The 23,602-nt window shown below is 41.7% G+C and overlaps 2 protein-coding genes and 1 pseudogene across 3 annotated transcripts; all 3 read right to left on the bottom strand.

Annotated features, from left to right (window-relative positions):
- Nucleotides 1–3,230: 3,230 nt before the first annotated feature.
- Nucleotides 3,231–4,175, bottom strand: LOC308387717 (olfactory receptor 8G17-like; the record flags this gene model as incomplete). The annotated part of the gene is made up of 1 exon (XM_080867968.1): nucleotides 3,231–4,175. The coding sequence occupies one exon, from the start codon at nucleotides 4,173–4,175 to the stop codon at nucleotides 3,231–3,233; it is 945 nt and encodes a 314-aa protein (XP_080724094.1).
- Nucleotides 4,176–14,063: 9,888 nt separating this feature from the next.
- On the bottom strand, nucleotides 14,064–15,008 carry LOC308387716 (olfactory receptor 8G17-like; the record flags this gene model as incomplete). The annotated part of the gene is made up of 1 exon (XM_080867967.1): nucleotides 14,064–15,008. The coding sequence occupies one exon, from the start codon at nucleotides 15,006–15,008 to the stop codon at nucleotides 14,064–14,066; it is 945 nt and encodes a 314-aa protein (XP_080724093.1).
- Nucleotides 15,009–15,205: 197 nt separating this feature from the next.
- LOC308387516 (olfactory receptor 8G17-like) lies at nucleotides 15,206–16,601 on the bottom strand (annotated as a pseudogene). Its single transcript has 2 exons — nucleotides 16,071–16,601; nucleotides 15,206–15,444 (listed from the first exon to the last, which is right to left on the bottom strand). The product of its transcript is annotated as an olfactory receptor 8G17-like (transcript).
- Between the last annotated feature and the right edge of the window lie 7,001 nt (nucleotides 16,602–23,602).

The raw sequence follows: 23,602 nt of genomic DNA, 5'->3' as shown, positions 1-23,602 counted from the left end.
TTAACGGTTTAACGTTAACCTCCTAGGACCTGGTGTCCACATATGTGGCCATCACATTTTGGGTTGTCTAGACCAAAATATCAGGATCAGCACCTCCAAATCTGAGGCCATGGTTCTCAGCTGGAAAAGGGTGGAGTGCCCACTCCGGGTCGGGGATGAGTTCCTGCCCCAAGTGGAGTACAAGTATCTCGGGGTCTTGTTCGCGAGTGATGGGAGAAGAGAGCCGGAGATCGACAGACGGATTGGGGCTGCAGCTGCAGTAATGCGGACGCTACACCGGTCCGTTGTGGTGAAGAGGGAGCTGAGTGTAAAAGCGAAGCTCTCAATTTACCGGTCGATCTATGTCCCTACCCTCACCTATGGCCACGAGCTGTGGGTAGTGACCGAAAGAACGAGATCGCGGATACAAGCGGCAGAAATGAGCTTCCTCCGAAGGGTGGCTGGCCTCTCCCTTAGAGATAGGGTGAGAAGTTCGGCCATCCGGGAGGGGCTCAGAGTAGAGCAGCTGCTGCTCCACATCGAAAGGAGCCAGCTGAGGTGGTTCGGGCATCTGACAAGGATGCCCCCTGGGCGCCTCCTGTGTGAGGTGTTCCAGGCATGTCCCACCGGGAGGAGGCCCCGGGGCAGACCCAGGACACGCTGGAGAGATTATATCTCTCGGCTGGCCTGGGAACGCCTTGGTATTCCCCCGGATAAGCTGGAGGAGGTGGCTGGGGAGAGGGAGGTCTGGGCCTCTTTGCTTAGGCTGCTGGCCCCGCGACCCGGCCTCGGATAAAGCGGATGAAGATGGATGGATGGATAGACCAAAATACTAAATTTAGCTCCACAAGGGACTGATATCCACTTACGAGAACATTACACTGCCTCTGTTTTATCAAAATTTAAAACAAATTTCTTCATATGTGGCTCTCGTTTTTCTTAGAAACAAAAATTGGGTAAAAAAAAATCTGGTAATTCTTTGTTTTTACATTCATTGGGTTCCAATCAGCCCAAATATCAAAGAGAAATTAAAAATGCATGCCGTGGAAGAGTTCAGGTCTTAGGAAGTTAACTGAGTTAAGAATAAGAAAACATTTCCGAGCTAACAGCAATATTTTATCACATAATTTACGCTGTGAGTAAGTTAATGTTAATTATTTTGAAGGTAAACCAAGAATAAAATATCCAGGGTTCTTTTGGATCCAATTCTTAAAGATATTACTCAGATCTTGAGATATAGAACTCCAAAATCTTTTAATTAGTTTGCATTGCCAAAAGTAATGGGAAAAGGTACAAGTTTCTTTTTGACATTTGATACAGACACATCAGGTGTAATCTTATGCAGGCATTAGGAGTTAGGCGGTGTCAAATTTTTTTATTGGGTATCTTGCAAACAGTTGCAAGTAAAAGTAGATCTAGCTATGTTTCCACTCCTCCTCCACATATTGATTATTAAGATCTCTCTCCCATTTATGAATAGCACTCAATGTGCTGCTACTATGAGTATATAGTAAAGAATAAAAGGCAGAAATAAAATGAGTTCTGTCTTTTTGTTTAATAAGAAAAGTCTCCAAATCTTCATATATAGCTGTTTCTGCAGATTGTGAAATTTCAGAATCAACAAAATGACAAACATGGAGAAAGCCCAAAAAAAATTTCTCTAGGAATATTAAAATTTGAATCCAGTTGCTGAAAGTTCATCAGTGTGTTGTTTAAATACAAATCGCCCTTAGCCTGTTGTTATGCCACATATCAAACAGACTGCGAGACATTCCTAGAACAAAGTCTTTGTTTCTCAATAAAGGAGTCAAAAAAATCTCTGCCCAACCTTTTGTGCATTTCCCTCCAAAACCTTATTGTATTATAAATAACTGGGTTATTGTTAATCTCTGTTTGTAATTTCTTTTTGTCACAGACAACTAGGCCCCAAAGTGAAGAAGGTGAAGCAGACCAAGAGTCAAAAAAAAAAGACTGAACTTTATACCCTTTGTGTTCTGAACATGCACGAAAGGTCTGACAGATGGCAGGGTCATTGTATTTTAGCATAAAAATCATACTCTTTAAAAACATTTTCCTTTTAGTTAACATGAGAGAATGAGTAACTATTGATGTACTTTATGCAGTAACTTTATGAATTTAAAGAAAACAATCTTAATGGGGGTTTTTTTACCTCACAAATGAAATGCATTTGGAAATCAACAACTCAAATTTTACTGTACAAGAATCTCACTTAAGATTATCACAATGACATGCCTAATGCCAAATTGCCTTATTATAATGGATTGGATTTATATAGCACTTTTCAAGGCACCCAAAGCGCTTTACAATTCCACAAATTTCCACTATTCATTCACTCTCGCATTCACACACTTATTATTATTCTTTCAGTTTAGGTTCAGTTTCTTACATATACAATACTGAACCAAAATGGTGATATGTGCTGATTTTGTGAACTGTTCCTAATTCACTGTTCCAGTCTGATTTGCCAACATATGCACAGTAGTAAGAACAAAATTGGCTAGTGTGCATGTGTCATAAATGTGAGGGATTTTTCATACAAGCTAATTTTTGCAAGAAAATAAACACATTTTTTTCATGGGGTAAGAAGCTTTTCATGCTGATATTAGTGAATTATTCCCAATGAGTCTTTTGTCACTGGATTAATTAAAGCTCTCTCTCTCCTTTGCAGTATTGTTTTAATTCAGCTGTATTTTAAGCGGCCTGTTTAAGTTCATATAAACATCTCAATCAGATTTAAGTCCAGAGATTGTCTTTTTTGGTTTTAAATGAAAGCTACGGTATAAGTAAGAATACTAAAAATTACTTCCATGCAAAGGTATTCTCTTGGCCTTTAAAATTCATTACATCGGTATAACCGGGTGTTATTGCTGGTTTCATACCATTATGTTCTTTCTTAAATACTAATTATGTATTTAGCTCCAATAAAACTGCACAGTCCTTGTGTCTGTGTTTAACAAAGGCTTACCAGCAGATAGCGAACATTTGCTTTTGTATTTAACGTCATCTAATGTAAATTAAACTTCATGAATGAGACAAAACCACAGATTGGCTTAAGCTTTTATTTTACACAAACATACACACATTTTGAAATGCTGACTAAAGTTTTATACATTAGTTTCTTACAGCAGCAAAAACATTAACTTCCGTCTAATTATGATTAAAATAGCTGTCAGAGATGATCTCCCTTTAGATGTTGAATTTCTATAAAAACAAACAGAAACACATTCTGTTTATGATGCCAAAACCTTCTTGGATACACAAAACTTCAAAAGGGCTTTTTGTAGGTCTTTGGACTGCACACCATAAATAATGGGGTTCAGACTGCCTGGAAATATACCAAACAGAATAGCAGAGATTTTTCTGTACTCTGTGTACTGAGGGAAGCGATGCAGAGTAATAAGTGCCATTCCACTAAGTGTCATAATCAGATAAACAACCAGATGAGTGCTGCAGGTCTTCAACGCTTTACTGTTCAAAGACTTGTTCTTACTGGTCAGACAAACCACTGCAATGCTTGTATAGGAAATAACTATTGCCCCTATAGAGCCCACATAAAGAGCCACAGTGAAAGTGATACCATAGATGTTGTTAATGACCACACTTTCACAGGAAAGTTTAAACAATGAGGCATTGTCACAGTAGGGGTTTGTGATCAAAGTCCTGCATCGACTCAGTCGTGTGGTCAGACCTAGAAGAATCCCGACCAAAACAAAGGCCACTCCCCAGGCACAAACTGTCAGCTTGATCATCATTTTGTTGGTCATTATGGAAACATAGTGAAAAGGATTACAAATGGCCACATATCTGTCATAGGCCATAATCATGAGAACAGTGTGACTTGTGGTTCCAACCAAGTGCGCAATGTAGGCCTGAACAACACACTGATTATAACTAATGAGGCGCTCAGATGGAGGTCTCATAAGGTCTATAAGCAAACGGGGCACCACGTTAGAGTTTACAAGAATATCATTCAATGGCAAGTTGCAAAAAAGGAGATACATGGGCTGGTGAAGATTCTTGTTCATGACAATCAAAATAGTAATGCCCACATTTATAATCATTATAAACAGGTAGGAGAAAAACAAGAAAAGAAAGGCGGGGTAGAGAGAATCCTTTGAAGTGTTTAAGCCCTCTAACTGGAGGATGTAGCTGTTGTAGGTGTAGTTCTCCATCATCCTGAAAGAACGTTATTTTACACTTACAGATCTTATGAGATAGTAAGTCCATATGATCTTATCAGAAACAATAAAAGTTACAGGAGGAACTTTATAGTAGTGAAAACAATGAGGCTGAGTTATAGAAAAGCTGATGTAAAGCTGTTGGTAGACTAATACATCAACGCACAGCTTGTTTGCCACTGTTCTCCGCTGTCTTATAGGCACAGACTCCCAGAGGGTGTCCACATTGCCTCAGATTTTGAATGATGTAATTGCAATGATAATAAGATCAAAGGTGCTTTGTTCGTGAAAACTCAAGGCAATTCCTTTGTTATCAGGGCCCTTACCAAATAATCCTCCAAGAGAAAGCACACAACACCCACAAATGACCAAAATAGTAGGAACAAGCATTTTACCATTTCAATTCATTCAGATATCTTTTATTTTGACAAGGAATTTCTTTCCATCTTTTCCTTATAATACACGCAGATAGTAGGGGTGCAACGCTACACAAAATTCACGGTTCGGTTCGATTCTTTGGTGTCACGGTTCGATATTTTTTCGATACAAAAAAAATGTTCATGCCTTTTTAATTTGTCATTTATTAAAATTATAAATATATATTTTAACTCAAAAGTACAGTTTTTAAATTTAATGTTGCTGAAACAACAAAGTAACAAAATAATAAATCTATCTGATTGAGGAATCACTCATCTTTGGAAAAGAGTTTATTACAGAGAAATGGCTCTTTCCAAAATAAAAGCTATACTATACGCTTCTTCTGGGCTATATTCTCAGCAGCATATTAAACATATCAGGTCCCCATAAGGAAAATCCTGTGCTAACGGCTGTCTAAACGACTCGGGTAAAGTTTGTAGCCTGCTTGTTGTTTTTGTCTGCTTCCACTTGTCTTTGCACTAGGATGCTGTCGGAGTAAATGTGCAGTCATATTCGTTGTGTTCCCACTAGAGCTGTCAGCGTTAATCTGAAATGACGTTAACGCCACAACACGGCAAATCTCCGTTAACAAGCTAACACGGATCGCCCCGTGCATGGGGCTGGACGGCCAACACGTTAACGAGCTAACTGCGCTAACGCACTAGTTCCCACCCATGTAATTGAGCATTACGTGGCACATCCGACATACTGTTTTACTTTTGTCCATGACGCGCTTACCTTCAGGGTCATACCGTCACATGGAAACCAAAATAGTTCCAAACGCCAGAATGAGGGTGGGGGAGGTTCAATTTGCCATGTTGCAACGAGAGCTTAACTTCTGTCTCGTTAGCTTGCCCTGCGCTCAGTGAATCTGCGTTCGACTACTCCGCCTAGGCTGCACTGTCGAGCGCAGATCACTGAGCGCTCAACACAGACAGCATCGTCAGAAGGAAAGTTGATAAAATAAATTAAAAATTTTGTATTGTTCGATACATATGCGTACCGAACCGAAAGCACTGTATCGAATGGTTCAATATCGATACGAGTATCGTTGCACCCCTAGCATATAGAGTGCAAAAAGCAGTGCTTCAGAAGCAGTTTCAGCAGTGTTGCATTACTCCCTTTTATTTTAGCAATCTGGTACTGACAGAAATGTAATGACTTTAATTCATATTAATAGAATTGGAGAAGTAAATTTGTAATACTGACAACGGATCGAGTTGGCAAAGATCTCATTTATTAAGCCAGGTTTGTCACGGTGGTGGACGGACTCAGGCACAGACTGAGGTATCACGGTTCAACAACACTTTATTAATAACTCCAGTGCGCTATGTACACATGAAGGGGGGGTGGAGAGAAACACCAGGGTCCCAGGGATAAATAGGCCGGGGAAACACACTTCTTCACACTTGCTCCGCTCCTTGTCCAAACACTCCTCACACGAGCAACCCACTCACACTCACGGAGTCAAAACGGGCGGGTCCAAATAAACCTATAAACATAGACGAGGGTAAGTCGGCGGCAAGCACGGGAACAACTGATTCACAATGAAGCCAGGCAATACTGATGAGGGTTACTCAATATTCCAGCAACGAATAGCTCAGAGCCCCAGCCTTAAGAAGAGCCAGGGATCAACTGCAATTCACTCGAGATCAGCTGCAGGTGCGTGGGCCAAGGGCAGGAGCCCAATCAGAGCTCCGCCCAGGCAGACAGGTAGGAGAGAGAGAGGGAGAGAGAGAAAAACAACAAAAACTTGTGGCCACACTGGGCTGGCCAGGGAGGCACAGGGACCATGACAGTACCCCCCCCCCTCAACGGGAGCCTCCCGGCGACCCACCAGGCTTACCCGGGTGCAGGCGGTGGAAGTCCCGGAGCAGACCCCTATCCACGATAGCCGACCGGGGCACCCAGGAACGTTCCTCTAGCCCGTAGCCCTCCCAGTCAACCAGGTACTGAAATCCCCGACCCCGGCGCCGGGAGTCCATGATGCACGAGACGGTGTAAACCAGCTGGCCATCCACGAGCCGGGGGGGCGGCGGGGGCCTGCAACGAGGGCATACCGGGCTGGAGACCACTGGCTTGACCTGAGAGACATGGAATACATCATGAACATGCATATTGCGTGGCAGTGCCAATCAGACGGATGCAGGGTTGATTATAGCACTGATTTCAAACGGGCCGATGAAGTTGGGGGAGAGTTTTTTAGATTCGGCACGTAAGGGCATGAATCGAGTGGAGAGCCATACCTTCTGCCCCACCACATATTCAGGGGCGGCTGTCCGGTGGCGATCTGCGAGTGCTTTATTGTGTTCCTTCATCCGGAGTAAAGCCGCCTGAGTGGCCCGCCAGGCCCTGCGACACATGCGGAGGTGATGTCGGACAGATGGAACAGTATGCTCACCTTCAACCATGGGAACCATGGGTTGGTATCCCAGAGACGCCTTGAAGGGTGACACGCCGGTAGCAGAGGATGTGTGACTGTTGTGAGCATACTCCATCCATGGCGGAAGGATGGAAGCCAGAGGAGAGGCTGACCTTGGCTCCTATGGCAGAGCAGAACTCCTTCCACACCCATGACGCAAACTGAGGGCCCCGTCCGAGACAATGTCCTCAGGGATGCCATGGAGCCGCAAAACATGTGTGGTGAGGAGTCGGGCAGTCTCCAAGGCTGTAGGGAGCTTAGGAAGCGCAATGAAATGAGCAGCTTTGGAGAAACGGTCAACAATGGTCAATATTGTAGTGTTACCTGCAGATGGTGGCAGACCAGTGACGAAATCCAGAGAGATGTGGGACCAGGGTCGGCTGGGTGTGGAGAGTGGCTGCAGACGTCCAGACGGGTGTTGATTGGAGTGCTTATTTTGAGCACAAGTGGTGCAGGCGGTTACGTACTCCCGTGAGTCTTTAACCCTTTAAGACCTACCATAGAACCAAGTCCACCAGAGCTTATATTATATTTTTACATGCTGTAGTGCCATTTTTGGGAGCATTTCAAGTTGCTATACATCAATACAACAATTATAGCCCAGATTTTAATGATATGTATTCATTAAGTGCATAGTAATTACATAAATTGCAAAAAAGTGCAATAAACTACAAAAAAATTGAAAATCGTTTTTGCTTTTTTAACATATATTTCTAGTTAGAGAAATTTAAGAGGCTTATCCCTCAAAACTGTAAATACAAAAAAGTTGCACAAAATAGTTTCCTACCACAGGAAATTTATTTTGAGTGTCTTCATAGTTTTATTTTTGAAATACACCAATTTTTATATACTGCAGGAAAAACTAAAATAAATATTATACTGCAAATTTGCAAAAACTATTTCCAGCAGTGCAATATGAGTCCTAAGCATCCCAGAAAAGACACAGAAAGTCACAAAGTCAAATATAACTTTTAAAAACACCAGTATAGGCCCTGAGTCCCTGATGGTAAAAACAAACTACATTTCCGCGAAAATGACGTCACTTCCGGTTTCGGGCAGGTAATGGCGGACATGCAAAAGTTCGCGCTGACGTCTATTCCAACGTAGGAAGTGTTATGAACAGCTGGAAGGATCGGCAAAAGCGTGTTTCTGGAATATTATGTTTTTGTTGCTGCAAGCGCTTTTTATGCAGTTTTTGCAAAGCTATATGTGGAAGGAAACTGTGACATAGGACAAGCTGATGGCATAAGATGTAAGTACAACTCCTCCGGTTTCATATGCAAAAAAAATTATTGCGCTAGCTTACGTGGTTGCAGAGCTACCAGGATTTAAAAATAGTTATGCAAAACAGAGCGTGCCCGCTCCGACCGGCTCATAAGGGTTAATGAGGGCGGGCCACCAGAAATACCTGCGCAGGAATGCAGTGGTGCGGTTAACTCCTGGATGGCAGGAAAAATGGGCTGTGTGAGCCCACTGGAGCACTCGGGACCGGACAGCCGCCGGAACGAAGAGTCGATCAGGGGGGCCCGTGCCAGGATCAGGGTCGGTTTCTTGTGCCTCCCGGACGAGCTCTTCGATCTCCCACGTAACGGCTCCAATAATACAGGAAGCAGGCAGAACAGATCCAGGGTCGGACTTCTCTCCGACTGGAGCGAATTGCCAGGAAAGAGCGTCTGGTTTAACGTTTCGGGAGCCTGGCCTGTAAGTGATGGTGAAATTAAACCGGGTGAAAAACAAAGCCCACCTGGCCTGCCATGAGTTGAGCCATTTCGCCGAGCGGATGTATTCAAGGTTTTTATGATCAGTCCATACAATAAACGGCTGTGTGGCCCCCTCCAGCCAGTGTCTCCACTGCTCCAGAGCCAGCTTCACGGCCAGAAGTTCGCAGTCTCCGATGTCATAATTCTTCTCGGCTAGGGAAAGACGACGAGAGAAAAAGGCACAGGGGTGGAGCTTGCCCTCGAACTGTTGAGAGAGCACGGCCCCTACGCCAGTCTCTGATGCATCCACCTCCACGATGAACTTCAGGGAGAGGTCTGGCTGGCGAAGGATTGGGGCGGTGGCGAACTGTTCCTTGAGGCAAGAGAAGACTTCCTGAGCCAGCCGGTCCCATTGGAATGGCACCTTGGGTGACGTTAACCTAGTGAGAGGCAGAGCAACTTTACTAAAATCCCCGATGAAACGTCTGTAGAAGTTAGCAAACCCCAGAAGGCGCTGAAGCTGCCGGCGATCGGGTGGTTTGGGCCAGTCCAACACTGCCTGAACTTTTGCCGGGTCAGGTTTCAAATCCCCTCTGGTGATGATGTAGCCCATAAATGCCACTGAATCCATGTGGAAGTCGCATTTCTCTCCTTTAACAAAGAGCCTATTTTCCAGTAGACACTGCAGGATCTGCCTTACATGGACCTTATGTTCCGCTTTAGATTTGGAGAAGACGAGAATCTCATCTAAGTAGACAAAAGCACATCGGTTAATAAAGTCTCTGAGAACATCATTAACAAGAGCCTGGAACACGGCTGGGGCGTTGGTCAGGCCGAACGGCATCACAAGGTACTCGAAATGGCCCAGGTGAGTATTGAAGGCCGTTTTCCACTCATCCCCTTCACGGATTCTCACCAGATGGTAGGCGTTGCGCAAGTCCAACGTACTGAAGATCGTGGCGCCCTGGTTAAAATCAGGTTACAATCTCTGCACACTGTCAGTTTAAAAAACATTAATATGTCACTTCAAACTGTTCAAATAACCCTGAAAATTGTCTTTAAAATAATGGCAAAACCTTCTTTAACTTAACATTTGATATATCTCTTTGGATTGCATACCATAAATGATGGGATTGAGGCTTCCAGGGATGATGTGATACAGGACAGCAACAATTTTTCTGCTCCCTTAGTACTCAGGAAAGCGATGCAGAGTGATTATGGACATACCACTGAACAAAAAAATCAGATATACAACCAGGTGAGTGCAGCAGGTCTTCAAGGCTTTATTGTTCAAGGACTTGTTCTTAGTGGTTAGACACACCACAGTAATCTTAGTATAGGTAAGAACCATGCTACCGATAGAACCTGTGAACAAAAGCACAGTGAAAGTGAGGCCATAGACATTGTTAATGAACACATCCTCACAGGACAGGTTAAACAGTGCAGCATTGTCACAATAGGGGCTTTTGATCAGAGTTCTGCATCGGCCCGGTCTCAAGGTCAGACCAAGCAGAATCCCAACCAAAACAAAGGCCACCCCCCAGGCAGAAACTGTCAGCTTCATCAACATCTTATTTGTCATTACTGCAGCATAACGCAGAGGATTACAGATCGCTACATATCTGTCAAAGGCCATTATCATAAGCACTGTGTGAGCTGTGGTACTAAACATTTGTGTGGTGAAAGCTTGGACCACACATTCATAATAACTGATGAGGCGCTCAGACGGAGGCCTCAACATGTCTACAAGCAAACGAGGGATCATGATAGAGTTTCCAAATAAATCATTAATGGACAGATTACAAAAAAGGATATACATGGGCTGGTGAAGACTCTTGTCAACAAAAACCAAAACAGCAATGCCCACATTTGCAACAATTAGAAACAAGTAGGAGAAAAAAGAAAAAGAAACATAGCATATGTGGCTTCCTGTGGGACATTTAAACCCTCCAGCTGTATTGTGAAGATGTTGTTTGTATTTTGCATGGACCTGAAAGAACAAGACAATTTCAAAGGCATTTCAAAAGCAATCCAGTAACTATCTAAAATCACATTTTGGGTTGTCTAGACCAGAGATGGGCAGTAACGCTTTACTAGTAACGCTTTACTGGTAACGCGTTACTGTAATCTGATTACTTTTTTCAAGTAACGAGTAAAGTAAGGGATTACTATTGCAAAAACGGTAATTAGATTACTGTTACTTTCCCGTAGGAACGCTGCGTTACTGCGTTACTAAAACCGGGATTTTTTTGCGAGAATGTCTCACGACAGTGGCGTAAGCGAGTGCGCCGTTCTCACAACAGCTGTGTGCAGATCAACAATGGATCACATATCGATTGTGTATGAGCGTGAAGCGTTTAAAGCGTGGAAGTACTGACCTTACTTTGAGTTTGATTCCATAAAAAGTGACAAAAACATTAGCGTCCATCGTGCGTGGGAAGAAAACTTCTTTTTACAGCGAAAAAAAACCCCTAAACTTCCAAGCAAGCACCGAGTAGCTACGACGTAATGCGCAACTGACCGCGGCACACCTGCACCAAGGTAAACCTCCGCCTACTGCAGTCCTGCTTTACAGGTGAAAATAGAGCAACAGGACCGCTGAGTCTTTGACTTTATTTATTTTCTGCTGTGTTTTACTTGCATCTATTTGAAAGACTGAGTGTAAACAAAAAAAATATTTTATTTTATGTGCTGGAATGTGCAGAAAATAGGTTTAAATGTTAAACTAATTTATTCAAGTCAGAGAATGTTGCATATAATTACATTTTTGCTTGATGCATAAAGTTAAAAGATTAAAACTGATAAAAACAAGTTTTAAAAGGAGACTTTTCCATTTGATTACATTTTGTATGATGGATTATGCAGAAAAAGTAGAATTGGGCTGAAAGATCTATCACTTTATCACCTCTAAATCGTGTTTTTAAAAAGTAACTAAGTAACTAACTAATTAATTACTTTTGAAAATAAGTAATCAGTAAAGTAACGGGATTACTTTTTTGGGGAACTGATTACTTTTTTCAAGTAACTTGACCAACACTGGTCTAGACCAAAATACTAAATTTAGCTCCACAAGGGACTGATATCCACTTACGAGAACATTACACTGCCTCTGTTTTATCAAAATTTAAAACAAATATCTTCATATGTGGCTCTCGTTTTTCTTAGAAACAAAAATTGGGTAAAAAAAAATCTGGTAATTCTTTGTTTTTACATTCATTGGGTTCCAATCAGCCCAAATATCAAAGAGAAATTAAAAATGCATGCCGTGGAAGAGTTCAGGTCTTAGGAGGTTAACCCAGTTAAGAATAAGAAAACATTTCCGAGCTAACAGCAATATTTTATCACATAATTTACGCTGTGAGTAAGTTAATGTTAATTCTTTTGAAGGTAAACCAAGAATAAAATATCCAGGGTCCTTTTGGATCCAATTCTTAAAGATATTACTCAGATCTTGAGATATAGAACTCCAAAATCTTTTAATTAGTTTGCATTGCCAAAAGTAATAGGAAAAGGTACAAGTTTCTTTTTGACATTTGATACAGACACATCAGGTGTAATCTTATGCAGGCATTAGGAGTTAGGCGGTGTCAAATTTTTTTATTGGGTATCTTGCAAACAGTTGCAAGTAAAAGTAGATCTAGCTATGTTTCCACTCCTCCTCCACATATTGATTATTAAGATCTCTCTCCCATTTATGAATAGCACTCAATGTGCTGCTACTATGAGTATATAGTAAAGAATAAAAGGCAGAAATAAAATGAGTTCTGTCTTTTTGTTTAATAAGAAAAGTCTCCAAATCTTCATATATAGCTGTTTCTGCAGATTGTGAAATTTCAGAATCAACAAAATGACAAACATGGAGAAAGCCCAAAAAAAAATTTCTCTAGGAATATTAAAATTTGAATCCAGTTCCTGAAAGTTCATCAGTGTGTTGTTTAAATACAAATCGCCCTTAGCCTGTTGTTATGCCACATATCAAACAGACTGCGAGACATTCCTAGAACAAAGTCTTTGTTTCTCAATAAAGGAGTCAAAAAAATCTTCTCTGCCCAACCTTTTGTGCATTTCCCTCCAAAACCTTATTGTATTATAAATAACTGGGTTATTGTTAATCTCTGTTTGTAATTTCTTTTTGTCACAGACAACTAGGCCCCAAAGTGAAGAAGGTGAAGCAGACCAAGAGTCAAAAAAAAAAGACTGAACTTTATACCCTTTGTGTTCTGAACATGCACGAAAGGTCTGACAGATGGCAGGGTCATTGTATTTTAGCATAAAAATCATACTCTTTAAAAACATTTTCCTCTTAGTTAACATGAGAGAATGAGTAACTATTGATGTACTTTATACAGTAACTTTATGAATTTAAAGAAAACAATCTTAATGGGGGGTTTTTTACCTCACAAATGAAATGCATTTGGAAATCAACAACTCAAATTTTACTGTACAAGAATCTCACTTAAGATTATCACAATGACATGCCTAATGCCAAATTGCCTTATTATAATGGATTGGTTTTATATAGCACTTTTCAGGGCACCCAAAGCGCTTTACAATTCGACTAATTTCCACTATTCATTCACTCTCGCATTCACACACTTATTATTATTCTTTCAGTTTAGGTTCAGTTTCTTACATATACAATACTGAACCAAAATGGTGATATGTGCTGATTTTGTGAACTGTTCCTAATTCACTGTTCCAGTCTGATTTGCCAACATATGCACAGTAGTAAGAACAAAATTGGCTAGTGTGCATGTGTCATAAATATGAGGGATTTGGAGTATTGTTTTAATTCAGCTGTATTTTAAGCGGCCTGTTTAAGTTCATATAAACATCTCAATCAGATTTAAGTCCAGAGATTGTCTTTTTTGGTTTTAAATGAAAGCTACGGTATAAGTAAGAATACTAAAAATTACTTCCATGCAAAGGTATTCTCTTGGCCATTACTCTGATTCATTACATCGGTATAACCGGGTGTTATTGCTGGTTTCATACCATTATGTTCTTTCTTAAATACTAATTATGTATTTAGCTCCAATAAAACTGCACAGTCCTTGTGTCTGTGTTTAACAAAGGCTTACCAGCAGATAGCGAACATTTGCTTTTGTATTTAACGTCATCTAATGTAAATTAAACTTCATGAATGAGACAAAACCACAGATTGGCTTAAGCTTTTATTTTACACAAACATACACACATTTTGAAATGCTGACTAAAGTTTTATACATTCGTTTCTTACAGCAGTAAAAACATTAACTTCCATCTAATTATGATTAAAATAGCTGTCAGAGATGATCTCCCTTTAGATGTTGAATTTCTATAAAAACAAACAGAAACACATTCTGTTCATGATGCCAAAACCTTCTTGGATACACAAAACTTCAAAAGGGCTTTTTGTAGGTCTTTGGACTGCACACCATAAATAATGGGGTTCAGACTGCCTGGAAAAATAGGAAACAAAACAGCAAAGATTTTTCTGTACTCTGAGTACTGAGGGAAGCGATGCAGAGTAATACGTGTCATTCCACTAAGTGTCAAAATCAGATAAACAACCAGATGAGTGCTGCAGGTCTTCAACGCTTTACTGTTCAAAGACTTGTTCTTACTGGTCAGACAAACCACTGCAATGCTTGTATAGGAAAGAACTATTGCCCCTATAGAGCCCACATAAAGAGCCACAGTGAAAGTGATACCATAGATGTTGTTAATGACCACACTTTCACAGGAAAGTTTAAACAATGAGGCATTGTCACAGTAGGGGTTTGTGATCAAAGTCCTGCATCGACTCAGTCGTGTGGTCAGACCTAGAAGAATCCCGACCAAAACAAAGGCCACTCCCCAGGCACAAACTGTCAGCTTGATCATCATTTTGTTGGTCATTATGGAAACATAGTGAAAAGGATTACAAATGGCCACATATCTGTCATAGGCCATAATCATGAGAACAGTGTGACTTGTGGTTCCAACCAAGTGCGCAATGTAGGCCTGAACAACACATTGATAATAACTAATGAGGCGCTCAGATGGAGGTCTCATAAGGTCTATAAGCAAACGGGGCACCACGATAGAGTTTGCAAGAATATCAGTCAATGGCAAGTTGCAAAAAAGGAGATACATGGGCTGGTGAAGATTCTTGTTCATGACAATCAAAATAGTAATGCCCACATTTATAATCATTATAAACAGGTAGGAGAAAAACAAGAAAAGAAAGGCGGGGTAGAGAGAATCCTTTGAAGTGTTTAAGCCCTCTAACTGGAGGATGTAGCTGTTGTAGGTGTAGTTCTCCATCATCCTGAAAGAACGTTATTTTACACTTACAGATCTTATGAGATAGTAAGTCCATATGATCTTATCAGAAACAATAAAAGTTACAGGAGGAACTTTATAGTAGTGAAAACAATGAGGCTGAGTTATAGAAAAGCTGATGTAAAGCTGTTGGTAGACTAATACATCAACGCACAGCTTGTTTGCCACTGTTCTCCGCTGTCTTATAGGCACAGACTCCCAGAGGGTGTCCACATTGCCTCAGATTTTGAATGATGTAATTGCAATGATAATAAGATCAGGGACTTGTTCTTAGTGGTTAGACACACCACAGTAATCTTAGTATAGGTAAGAACCATGCTACCAATAGAACCTGTGAACAAAAGCACAGTGAAAGTGAGGCCATAGACATTGTTAATGAACACATCCTCAAAGGACAGGTTAAACAGTGCAGTGTTAGGTTTTGTATTGTTTATTGTCATTTATGCTTAGAAATATCTACTTATATATGCTTAGACTTTTATAATTAGTTGTAGATTGGTAGAGGTTTGATCCTTAATAGTCTGCAAACTTTGTGTGCATTCCAGAGCACTCTGGAATGCACACAAAGTTTGCATTGGAGAGGTCGTACCTTGTCTTATTGTTTTATGGTAGGATAAACGTGTCTATATCTGTTTTAGGCTAAGTGCCTTTTGTTTAGATGAACTGCTGGACTTCCAGACCAATGTAAATAGCTGACCTGACTGGATACCTCCCTGGACTTTTTTAAGGGGGGGGGGGGGGGGGGGGGGGGGGGCAGGAAACAATGTTTAAAACAATAACAATAATTATATTTATATTTATATTTATAACAAGGTGCAATAATAATTAATGTGCAATAATAACAGTGTGCGATACACATGCACTGATTCTTCTTTTTTATACTAAGTTAATATACTGTGTTGTGTTGTTTGTTGCGTTGTGATGTGTCATATCGTGTCGTGTTGTGTTATATGTAGTGCCGACGTAGGACAGTTTTCTAATTTCATTGTACTACTGTACTATGTATGACTGTGCAATGACAATAAAGAGTTATCTTATCATTGTCACAATAGGGGCTTTTGATCAGAGTTCTGCATCGGCCCGGTCTCAAGGTCAGACCGAGCAGAATCCCAACCAAAACAAAGGCCACCCCCCAGGCAGAAACTGTCAGCTTCATCAACATCTTATTTGTCATTACTGCAGCATAACATAGAGGATTACAGATGGCTACATATCTGTCAAAGGCCATTATCATAAGCACTGTGTGAGCTGTGGTACTAAACATATGTGTGGTGAAAGCTTGGACCACACATTCATAATAACTGATGAGGCGCTCAGACGGAGGCCTCAACATGTCTACAAGCAAACGAGGGATCATGATAGAGTTTCCAAATAAATCATTAATGGACAGATTACAAAAAAGGATATACATGGGCTGGTGAAGACTCTTGTCAACAAAAACCAAAACAGCAATGCCCACATTTGCAACAATTAGAAACAAGTAGGAGAAAAAAGAAAAAGAAACATAGCATATGTGGCTTCCTGTGGGACATTTAAACCCTCCAGCTGTATTGTGAAGATGTTGTTTGTATTTTGCATGGACCTGAAAGAACAAGACAATTTCAAAGGCATTTCAAAAGCAATCCAGTAACTATCTAAAATCACATTTTGGGTTGTCTAGACCAGAGATGGGCAGTAACGCTTTACTAGTAACGCTTTACTGGTAACGCGTTACTGTAATCTGATTACTTTTTTCAAGTAACGAGTAAAGTAAGGGATTACTATTGCAAAAACGGTAATTAGATTACTGTTACTTTCCCCTAGGAACGCTGCGTTACTGCGTTACTAAAACCGTGATTTTTTTTGCGAGAATGTCTCACGACAGTGGCGTAAGCGAGTGCGCCGTTCTGACAACACCTGTGTGCAGATCAACAATGGATCACATATCGATTGTGTATGAGCGTGAAGCGTTTAAAGCGTGGAAGTACTGACCTTACTTTGAGTTTAATTCCATAAAAAGTGACAAAAACATTAGCGTCCATCGTGCGTGGGAAGAAAACTTTTTACAGCGAAAAAACCCCTAAACTTCCAAGCAAGCACCGAGTAGCTACGACGTAATGGGAAACTCACAGAGAAACTCGCGGATTCTTCCACTGACCGCGGCACACCTGCACCAAGGTAAACCTCCGCCTACTGCAGTCCTGCTTTACAGGTGAAAATAGAGCAAAAGGACCGCTTAGTCTTTGACTTTATTTATTTTCTGCTGTGTTTTACTTGCATCTATTTGAAAGACTGAGTGTAAACACAAAACAAATTTTATTTTATGTGCTGGAATGTGCAGAAAATAGGTTTAAATCTTAAACTAATTTATTCAAGTCAGAGAATGATGCATATAATTAAATTTTTGCTTGATGCATAAAGTTAAAAGATTAAAACTAATAAAACAAGTTTTAAAAAGAGACTTTTCCATTTGATTACATTTTGTATGATGGATTATGTAGAAAAAGTAGAATTGGGCTGAAAGATCTATCGCTTTATCACCTCTTCAGGTTGTAAATCGTGTTTTTAAAAAGTAACTAAGTAACTAACTAATTAATTACTTTTGAAAATAAGTAATCAGTAAGGTAACGGGATTACTTTTTTGGGGAAGTAATCAGTAATTCGTTACTGATTACTTTTTTCAAGTAACTTGACCAACACTGGTCTAGACCAAAATACTAAATTTAGCTCCACAAGGGACTGATATCCACTTACGAGAACATTACACTGCCTCTGTTTTATCAAAATTTAAAACAAATTTCTTCATATGTGGCTCTCATTTTTCTTAGAAACAAAAATCGGGTAAAAAAAAAACAGTAATTCTTTGTTTTTACATTCATTGGGTTCCAATCAGCCCAAATATCAAAGAGAAATTAAAAATGCATGCCGTGGAAGAGTTCAGGTCTTAGGAAGTTAACTGAGTTAAGAATAAGAAAACATTTCCGAGCTAACAGCAATATTTTATCACATAATTTACGCTGTGAGTAAGTTAATGTTAATTATTTTGAAGGTAAACCAAGAATAAAATATCCAGGGTCCTTTTGGATCCAAATCTTAAAGATATTACTCAGATCTTGAGATATAGAACTCCAAAATCTTTTAATTAGTTTGCATTGCCAATAGTAATGGAAAAAGGTACAAGTTTCTTTTTGACATTTGATACAGACACATCAGGTGTAATCTTATGCAGGCATTAGGAGTTAGGCGGTGTCGAATTTTTTTATTGGGTATCTTGCAAACAGTTGCAAGTAAAAGTAGATCTAGCTATGTTTCCACTCCTCCTCCACATATTGATTATTAAGATCTCTCTCCCATTTATGAATAGCACTCAATGTGCTGCTACTATGAGTATATAGTAAAGAATAAAAGTGTCATGGTCCTGCGGCCATGACTCAGTGACTTTGTGTTTGTGTTCCTTATTGTTATTATTCTCTTTATTATTCTTGGGCTGTTTTGGGATGGTTTGTGTTTTGGGATTTTAGATACTGGGTTTTGGGTTTGTGCTCCCTCTATTGGTCCCTGGTGTTAGTGTTCCCCTGTCTCGTCAGGTTAATCAGGTCCAGCTGTGTCTCCCACCTGTGTGTGATTTCCCAGTGTCTCTCTGTGTATTTATAGTGTGTGTTTGCCTCTGTTCCTCGTCGCGTCGTCTGTGTTCATACCCGGTGAATTTCCCTGCGTGCTCTCCCTGCTGTTCTCCCTTCATGTTCAGGTTTGCCACTCCTTTGTGTAGTTTCTCCCAGTTTAGTTCGTCCTTAGTTCTGTTTGCCATCTCCACTTTATGTTCAGTATTGTCAATAAATCACCCTTCACGTCTGAAATAGTGTTGCGTTTGAGTCCTCCTTCCACTCTTCACACGGCTGCTGCCCCGAGCCGTGACAGTACGACGCGACCACAAGATGGACCCAGCAGCGCTTAATCCGTCCAGGGAGCTACGGGAGACGCTCATCGATGCCACACAGGAGCTGATCGACCTGTGGCTGGAAAGCCCGGGTGGCACGTCCCAGCGCGCTATAGAGAGGCGGCTACAGCGTCTGGTGACCGGTCTCCCATGGCTTCTGGACTCGCTCTGTTCGTGGGAGCGGGAGTTTCTCCTTTTGGACCTTGGACTTCACCCCCCATCTGCATTTACTTTCGAGCACCCCGAGGCGGTGAGTGAGCGGGATGCATTGGCTTCCCCAGATTCCGGGACTTTGTTTTCTGGGGCTATTCAGAGCGGGATGGGAGACTGTACGGGTCGCTTACCTACCTTCGTGGTAACAGATCCTTCGCAAGTGGGCGTGTACAAACCCTCTGTGAAACCGAGAGACTGTTTCTCTGCCGCCCCTTCTGAGCCAGGACTTTATCGCCATTCTCCGGCTCAGTTCTGTGTCCAGCCACAAGCCTCCCAGTCTGTAGCTCAACCGCTAGCCTCCCCAAGGACACAATTACCTGTTCTGCCACCGCTCCAGTTAGCCACTCAGCCACCACCACCGCTTGCATCACCGCAACCCGTAGTTCACTAGCATCCCCAGGCTTCTACCTTTCTACCTATAAAACCCGGAGAGCAGTCAAATGGTGGAAGTGGAAGCTAAATTGGCTAGTCATTCATATGTATATTAAGATAAGATAAGATAAGATAAGATAGAACTTTATTAATCCCTCGGGTGGGTTCCTCTGGGAAATTCGACTTCCAAAAAGCACAGCAACGACCGAAGTTACAGTTACAGAATTGTTATATATATATATATACACACACACACACACACACACACACACACACACACACACACACACACACACACACACACACACACACACACACACATATATAAATACAGAGACAAATATAAATAAAATATACAAAGGGGATAAATAGAATAAATAGGAATAAAAAATAAAAATACAAGTGAATTGCACATTTCAAGTATTGAGTCTATTGGACTGTTGACTATTTACAAAAAGTATTGCACAAGGTATTGCACAGTGAGGTGAAGAGGCACTACAGCTTAGTTGTTCCCCCCTCCTTTGTTCTCCTGTTTTCCCTCCCTCTCCCCTCCAGAGAGGAGTTAAACAGTTTGATGGCGTGTGGGACAAAGGAGTTTTTAAGTCTGTTAGTTCTTGTCTTGGGGAGAAGCAACCTGTCACTGAACAGACTCTTCTGATTGTTTACCTGGGAATTCTGGAGGGAGGGGAGTGGGGGTGAGTGATTGAGGGGGTGGGGGAGCTGCTAAAAGCTGTGAACTTCCCTTTTGTGTTTCATCTTGATGCATTCTCAATCATCCAGGGAAATAAATCTCCAAAAGTCACCAACTTGGAGTGTTTCAGTTTGCCATCTTAGGGAGAAATCAACACACATGGGTGTATGTCCTTTGTTGCTGAGATTTATTGATAAAAACAGTACAAAAAACCAACCATTTGTACACATATTTACAAATAATAATAAAAAGCGAGTGAGTACATTACAACATTTTCAGCAATCACTCACAATCCTGGCACTGCCATGGTATCTGTAGTCTGCATTTACCACATGTGTATCTGTAGCAGTGAACACATCGCACAGTGGCCTGATTTTTCTTGCATTTGTGTTTGACTGTCAGGTCAAACACAAATGCAAGTCCACCATAGTTGGTGACAAATGATCCCCACACACTGGAAATTGCAGCGAACTTATCAGTTGTGATTATGCTTTTATTATACCAGTGGTCTGATTGATGCCACAATGGACCAGTCACAATGATCAGTCATCCATTGTGGCATCAATCAGACCCGTCCATTGTGGCAACCCGTCACACCCCGCTTAGCGACACTGCAAGCGATTATGCTTTTATTGTACCAGTGGTCTGATATATGGGTATATATATGATACAATCTCACTGCACTTAGCCTAATCCTTCATTGCCCTGAAGAATTCTGTGGTGTACGGACCTCCTCTCCAAGGAAAGAAAATGCAGAGAAGACTCACCACTCAGCAGGCCTTGGAAATGATCCTGAGGGAAGTCGACCCTTGTGACTCGGATGGAGAAGACCTAGAAGTTCAGCCGGATTCGGACTCAGAGCTGTCTGATCAGTCTTCCGGTTAGTTTCATTTCATGTTATTTCCTTTTTCATTTCAAACAAGTAAGTGGATGTAGTTAGTAAGTAAGATATTTCAGACATTATTCTGATACAGAGGAAGAGATACTGGAATTATAATTAGTATCTATGCATGCATTTGTGATTTTGTTTGACCTTCCCATTGCTCACAATTTGAATTTGTTCACACTGCAGATGAGGAGACTGCTTCTCCACCGAAAAAGAGAGCTTGTTTGGGGACTGAGACAGCGAAAGATGGCACAGTGTGGCGTGAAGAACATGTGGGGACCCGTCTCCCTTTCACCCCAATAGAAGCGTACGCTGCAGATGGAGAGCCAACGGCTAAGGCCAGGAGAAGTATCTCGAGTCGCCTTCAGAGCTTCCTGTGTTTCATCACTCTTGACATGCTTCGTAGCATTCAAGAATGGACTATTCAACATGCACAGCAAACGGAGCATGTTCATTGGTTCATGGACCTCCTTGAACTAATGGCATTTATCGCAATTGTCATCTTGCGGGGGGTTTACAGGGTTCCATCTGTAAATGACTGCTGGTCAGCAAACCTGGGAAACCCACAGATAATTGGAACTATGGCACGAAACCGCTTCCAAGACATCATGCAACACCTACGCTTTGATGACAAGTCCACCCGCTGTGATCGAGCAAAGACTGACAAGTTCGCTGCAATTTCCAGTCTGTGGGGATCATTTGTCACCAACTGCATCACATGCTACAACCCTGGTCTACATATCACCGTTGATGAACAGCTTTTCCCATCAAAGACTCGGTGCTGTTTCCTGCAGTATATTGCAAGTAAGCCGGACAAGTTTGGGATCAAGTTTTGGGTGGCTTGCGACCTAAAATCCAAGTACATTTGCAATGTCTTCCCATATCTTGGCAAGGACCCCAATCGTCCCAATGGGGAGAGACTTTCTGAAAATGTAGTAATGAGGCTGATGGAACCATTCCTAGACAAGGGCAGAAATGTTACCACGGACAATTTTTTCACATCGCTTTCACTTGCGCAAAAACTTCTTAGACGGAAAACCACCATCCTCGGCACAGTCAACAGGATTCGCAGGGAAATTCCTCAATCCACTAGACAGACAGATCGCAATGAGTTCACCACTCAGGTATGTTGCAGGTCTTTTGTGGTTCTATGTTTATGTGTTTCATTGTGTGTAAAAGGGCTATGGAAATAACAATTTATCTTATTTCTTAGGTGTTTTCAACCTCTGCTGCCACGCTGACGGCGTATGCGGCCAAACGGAAGAAGACAGTCTATATTCTTAGCAGCATGCACAGCGTGGTTCAGACTGATAACACTACCAAAAGGAAGCCAAACACTGTCACCCTTTACAACAAAACAAAGTGTGGCGTGGATGTGATGGACCAGATGGTTCGGGAGTACACTGTCCGCAAAGGAACACGGCGCTGGCCAGTCGCCGTGTTTTATAACATGATTGACATGGCAGCACTGAATGCACATGTGCTGTATCAAGCATGCACCGGGACGAAGGAAAGACGGGTGGACTTCCTGGTGGCGCTTGCAACAGAGTTGGCTCGCTCTCATGTAGCTGCGAAGAAGGCAAGAAAAGAACAGTTGCTTCGGGCACAACCCTCCACACCTAGCCCTAGAAAAAGAGCCACGTGTCAGGTCAAACACAAATGCAAGAAAAATCAGGCCACTGTGCGATGTGTTCACTGCTACAGATACACATGTGGTAAATGCAGACTACAGATACCATGGCAGTGCCAGGATTGTGAGTGATTGCTGAAAATGTTGTAATGTACTCACTCGCTTTTTATTATTATTTGTAAATATGTGTACAAATGGTTGGTTTTTTGTACTGTTTTTATCAATAAATCTCAGCAACAAAGGACATACACCCATGTGTGTTGATTTCTCCCTAAGATGGCAAACTGAAACACTCCAAGTTGGTGACTTTTGGAGATTTATTTCCCTGGATGATTGAGAATGCATCAAGATGAAACACAAAAGGGAAGTTCACAGCTTTTAGCAGCTCCCCCACCCCCTCAATCACCCCCCCCCCCCACTCCCCTCCCTCCAGAATTCCTAGGTAACAGCCTAATATACATATGAATGACTAGCCAATTTAGCTTCCTCCAGCATTTGACTGCTCTCCGGCTTTTAAAGGTAGAAACGCAAAATGATGGCTCCGCGGGGGTAAAATGATGGCTCCGCGGGGGTTTAAGTGCATCACCACAACCCGTAGTTCAGTTAATGGCTGAGTCACAATATTCACACTGTTTTTCCACCGCTGTTTCTAAGCAGGGAGATGAACTGTTTTACAACGGACCTGTTCCTCAAAAGCTGGCAACAATAGAGACTATTGCTCACTCCGGGGCTTCCCCAGAGGCTGGGTTACTGCCCTCAGCTTACTCTGGACCCCTGGAGGCCAAGATGCCAGCTGTGAACTGCACCGGGCTGTCACTGCCTGAGCAGGGTCAGTGCTCTGCGCAGCTGCAGCCCTCTGTATGTGTGCCAG

The sequence above is a fragment of the Rhamphochromis sp. 'chilingali' genome (genome assembly GCF_963969265.1).
Source record: "Rhamphochromis sp. 'chilingali' genome assembly, chromosome: 19".
NCBI classification, from domain to species: domain Eukaryota; kingdom Metazoa; phylum Chordata; class Actinopteri; order Cichliformes; family Cichlidae; genus Rhamphochromis; species Rhamphochromis sp. 'chilingali'.
This window is presented reverse-complemented; position numbering and strand designations above follow the sequence as displayed.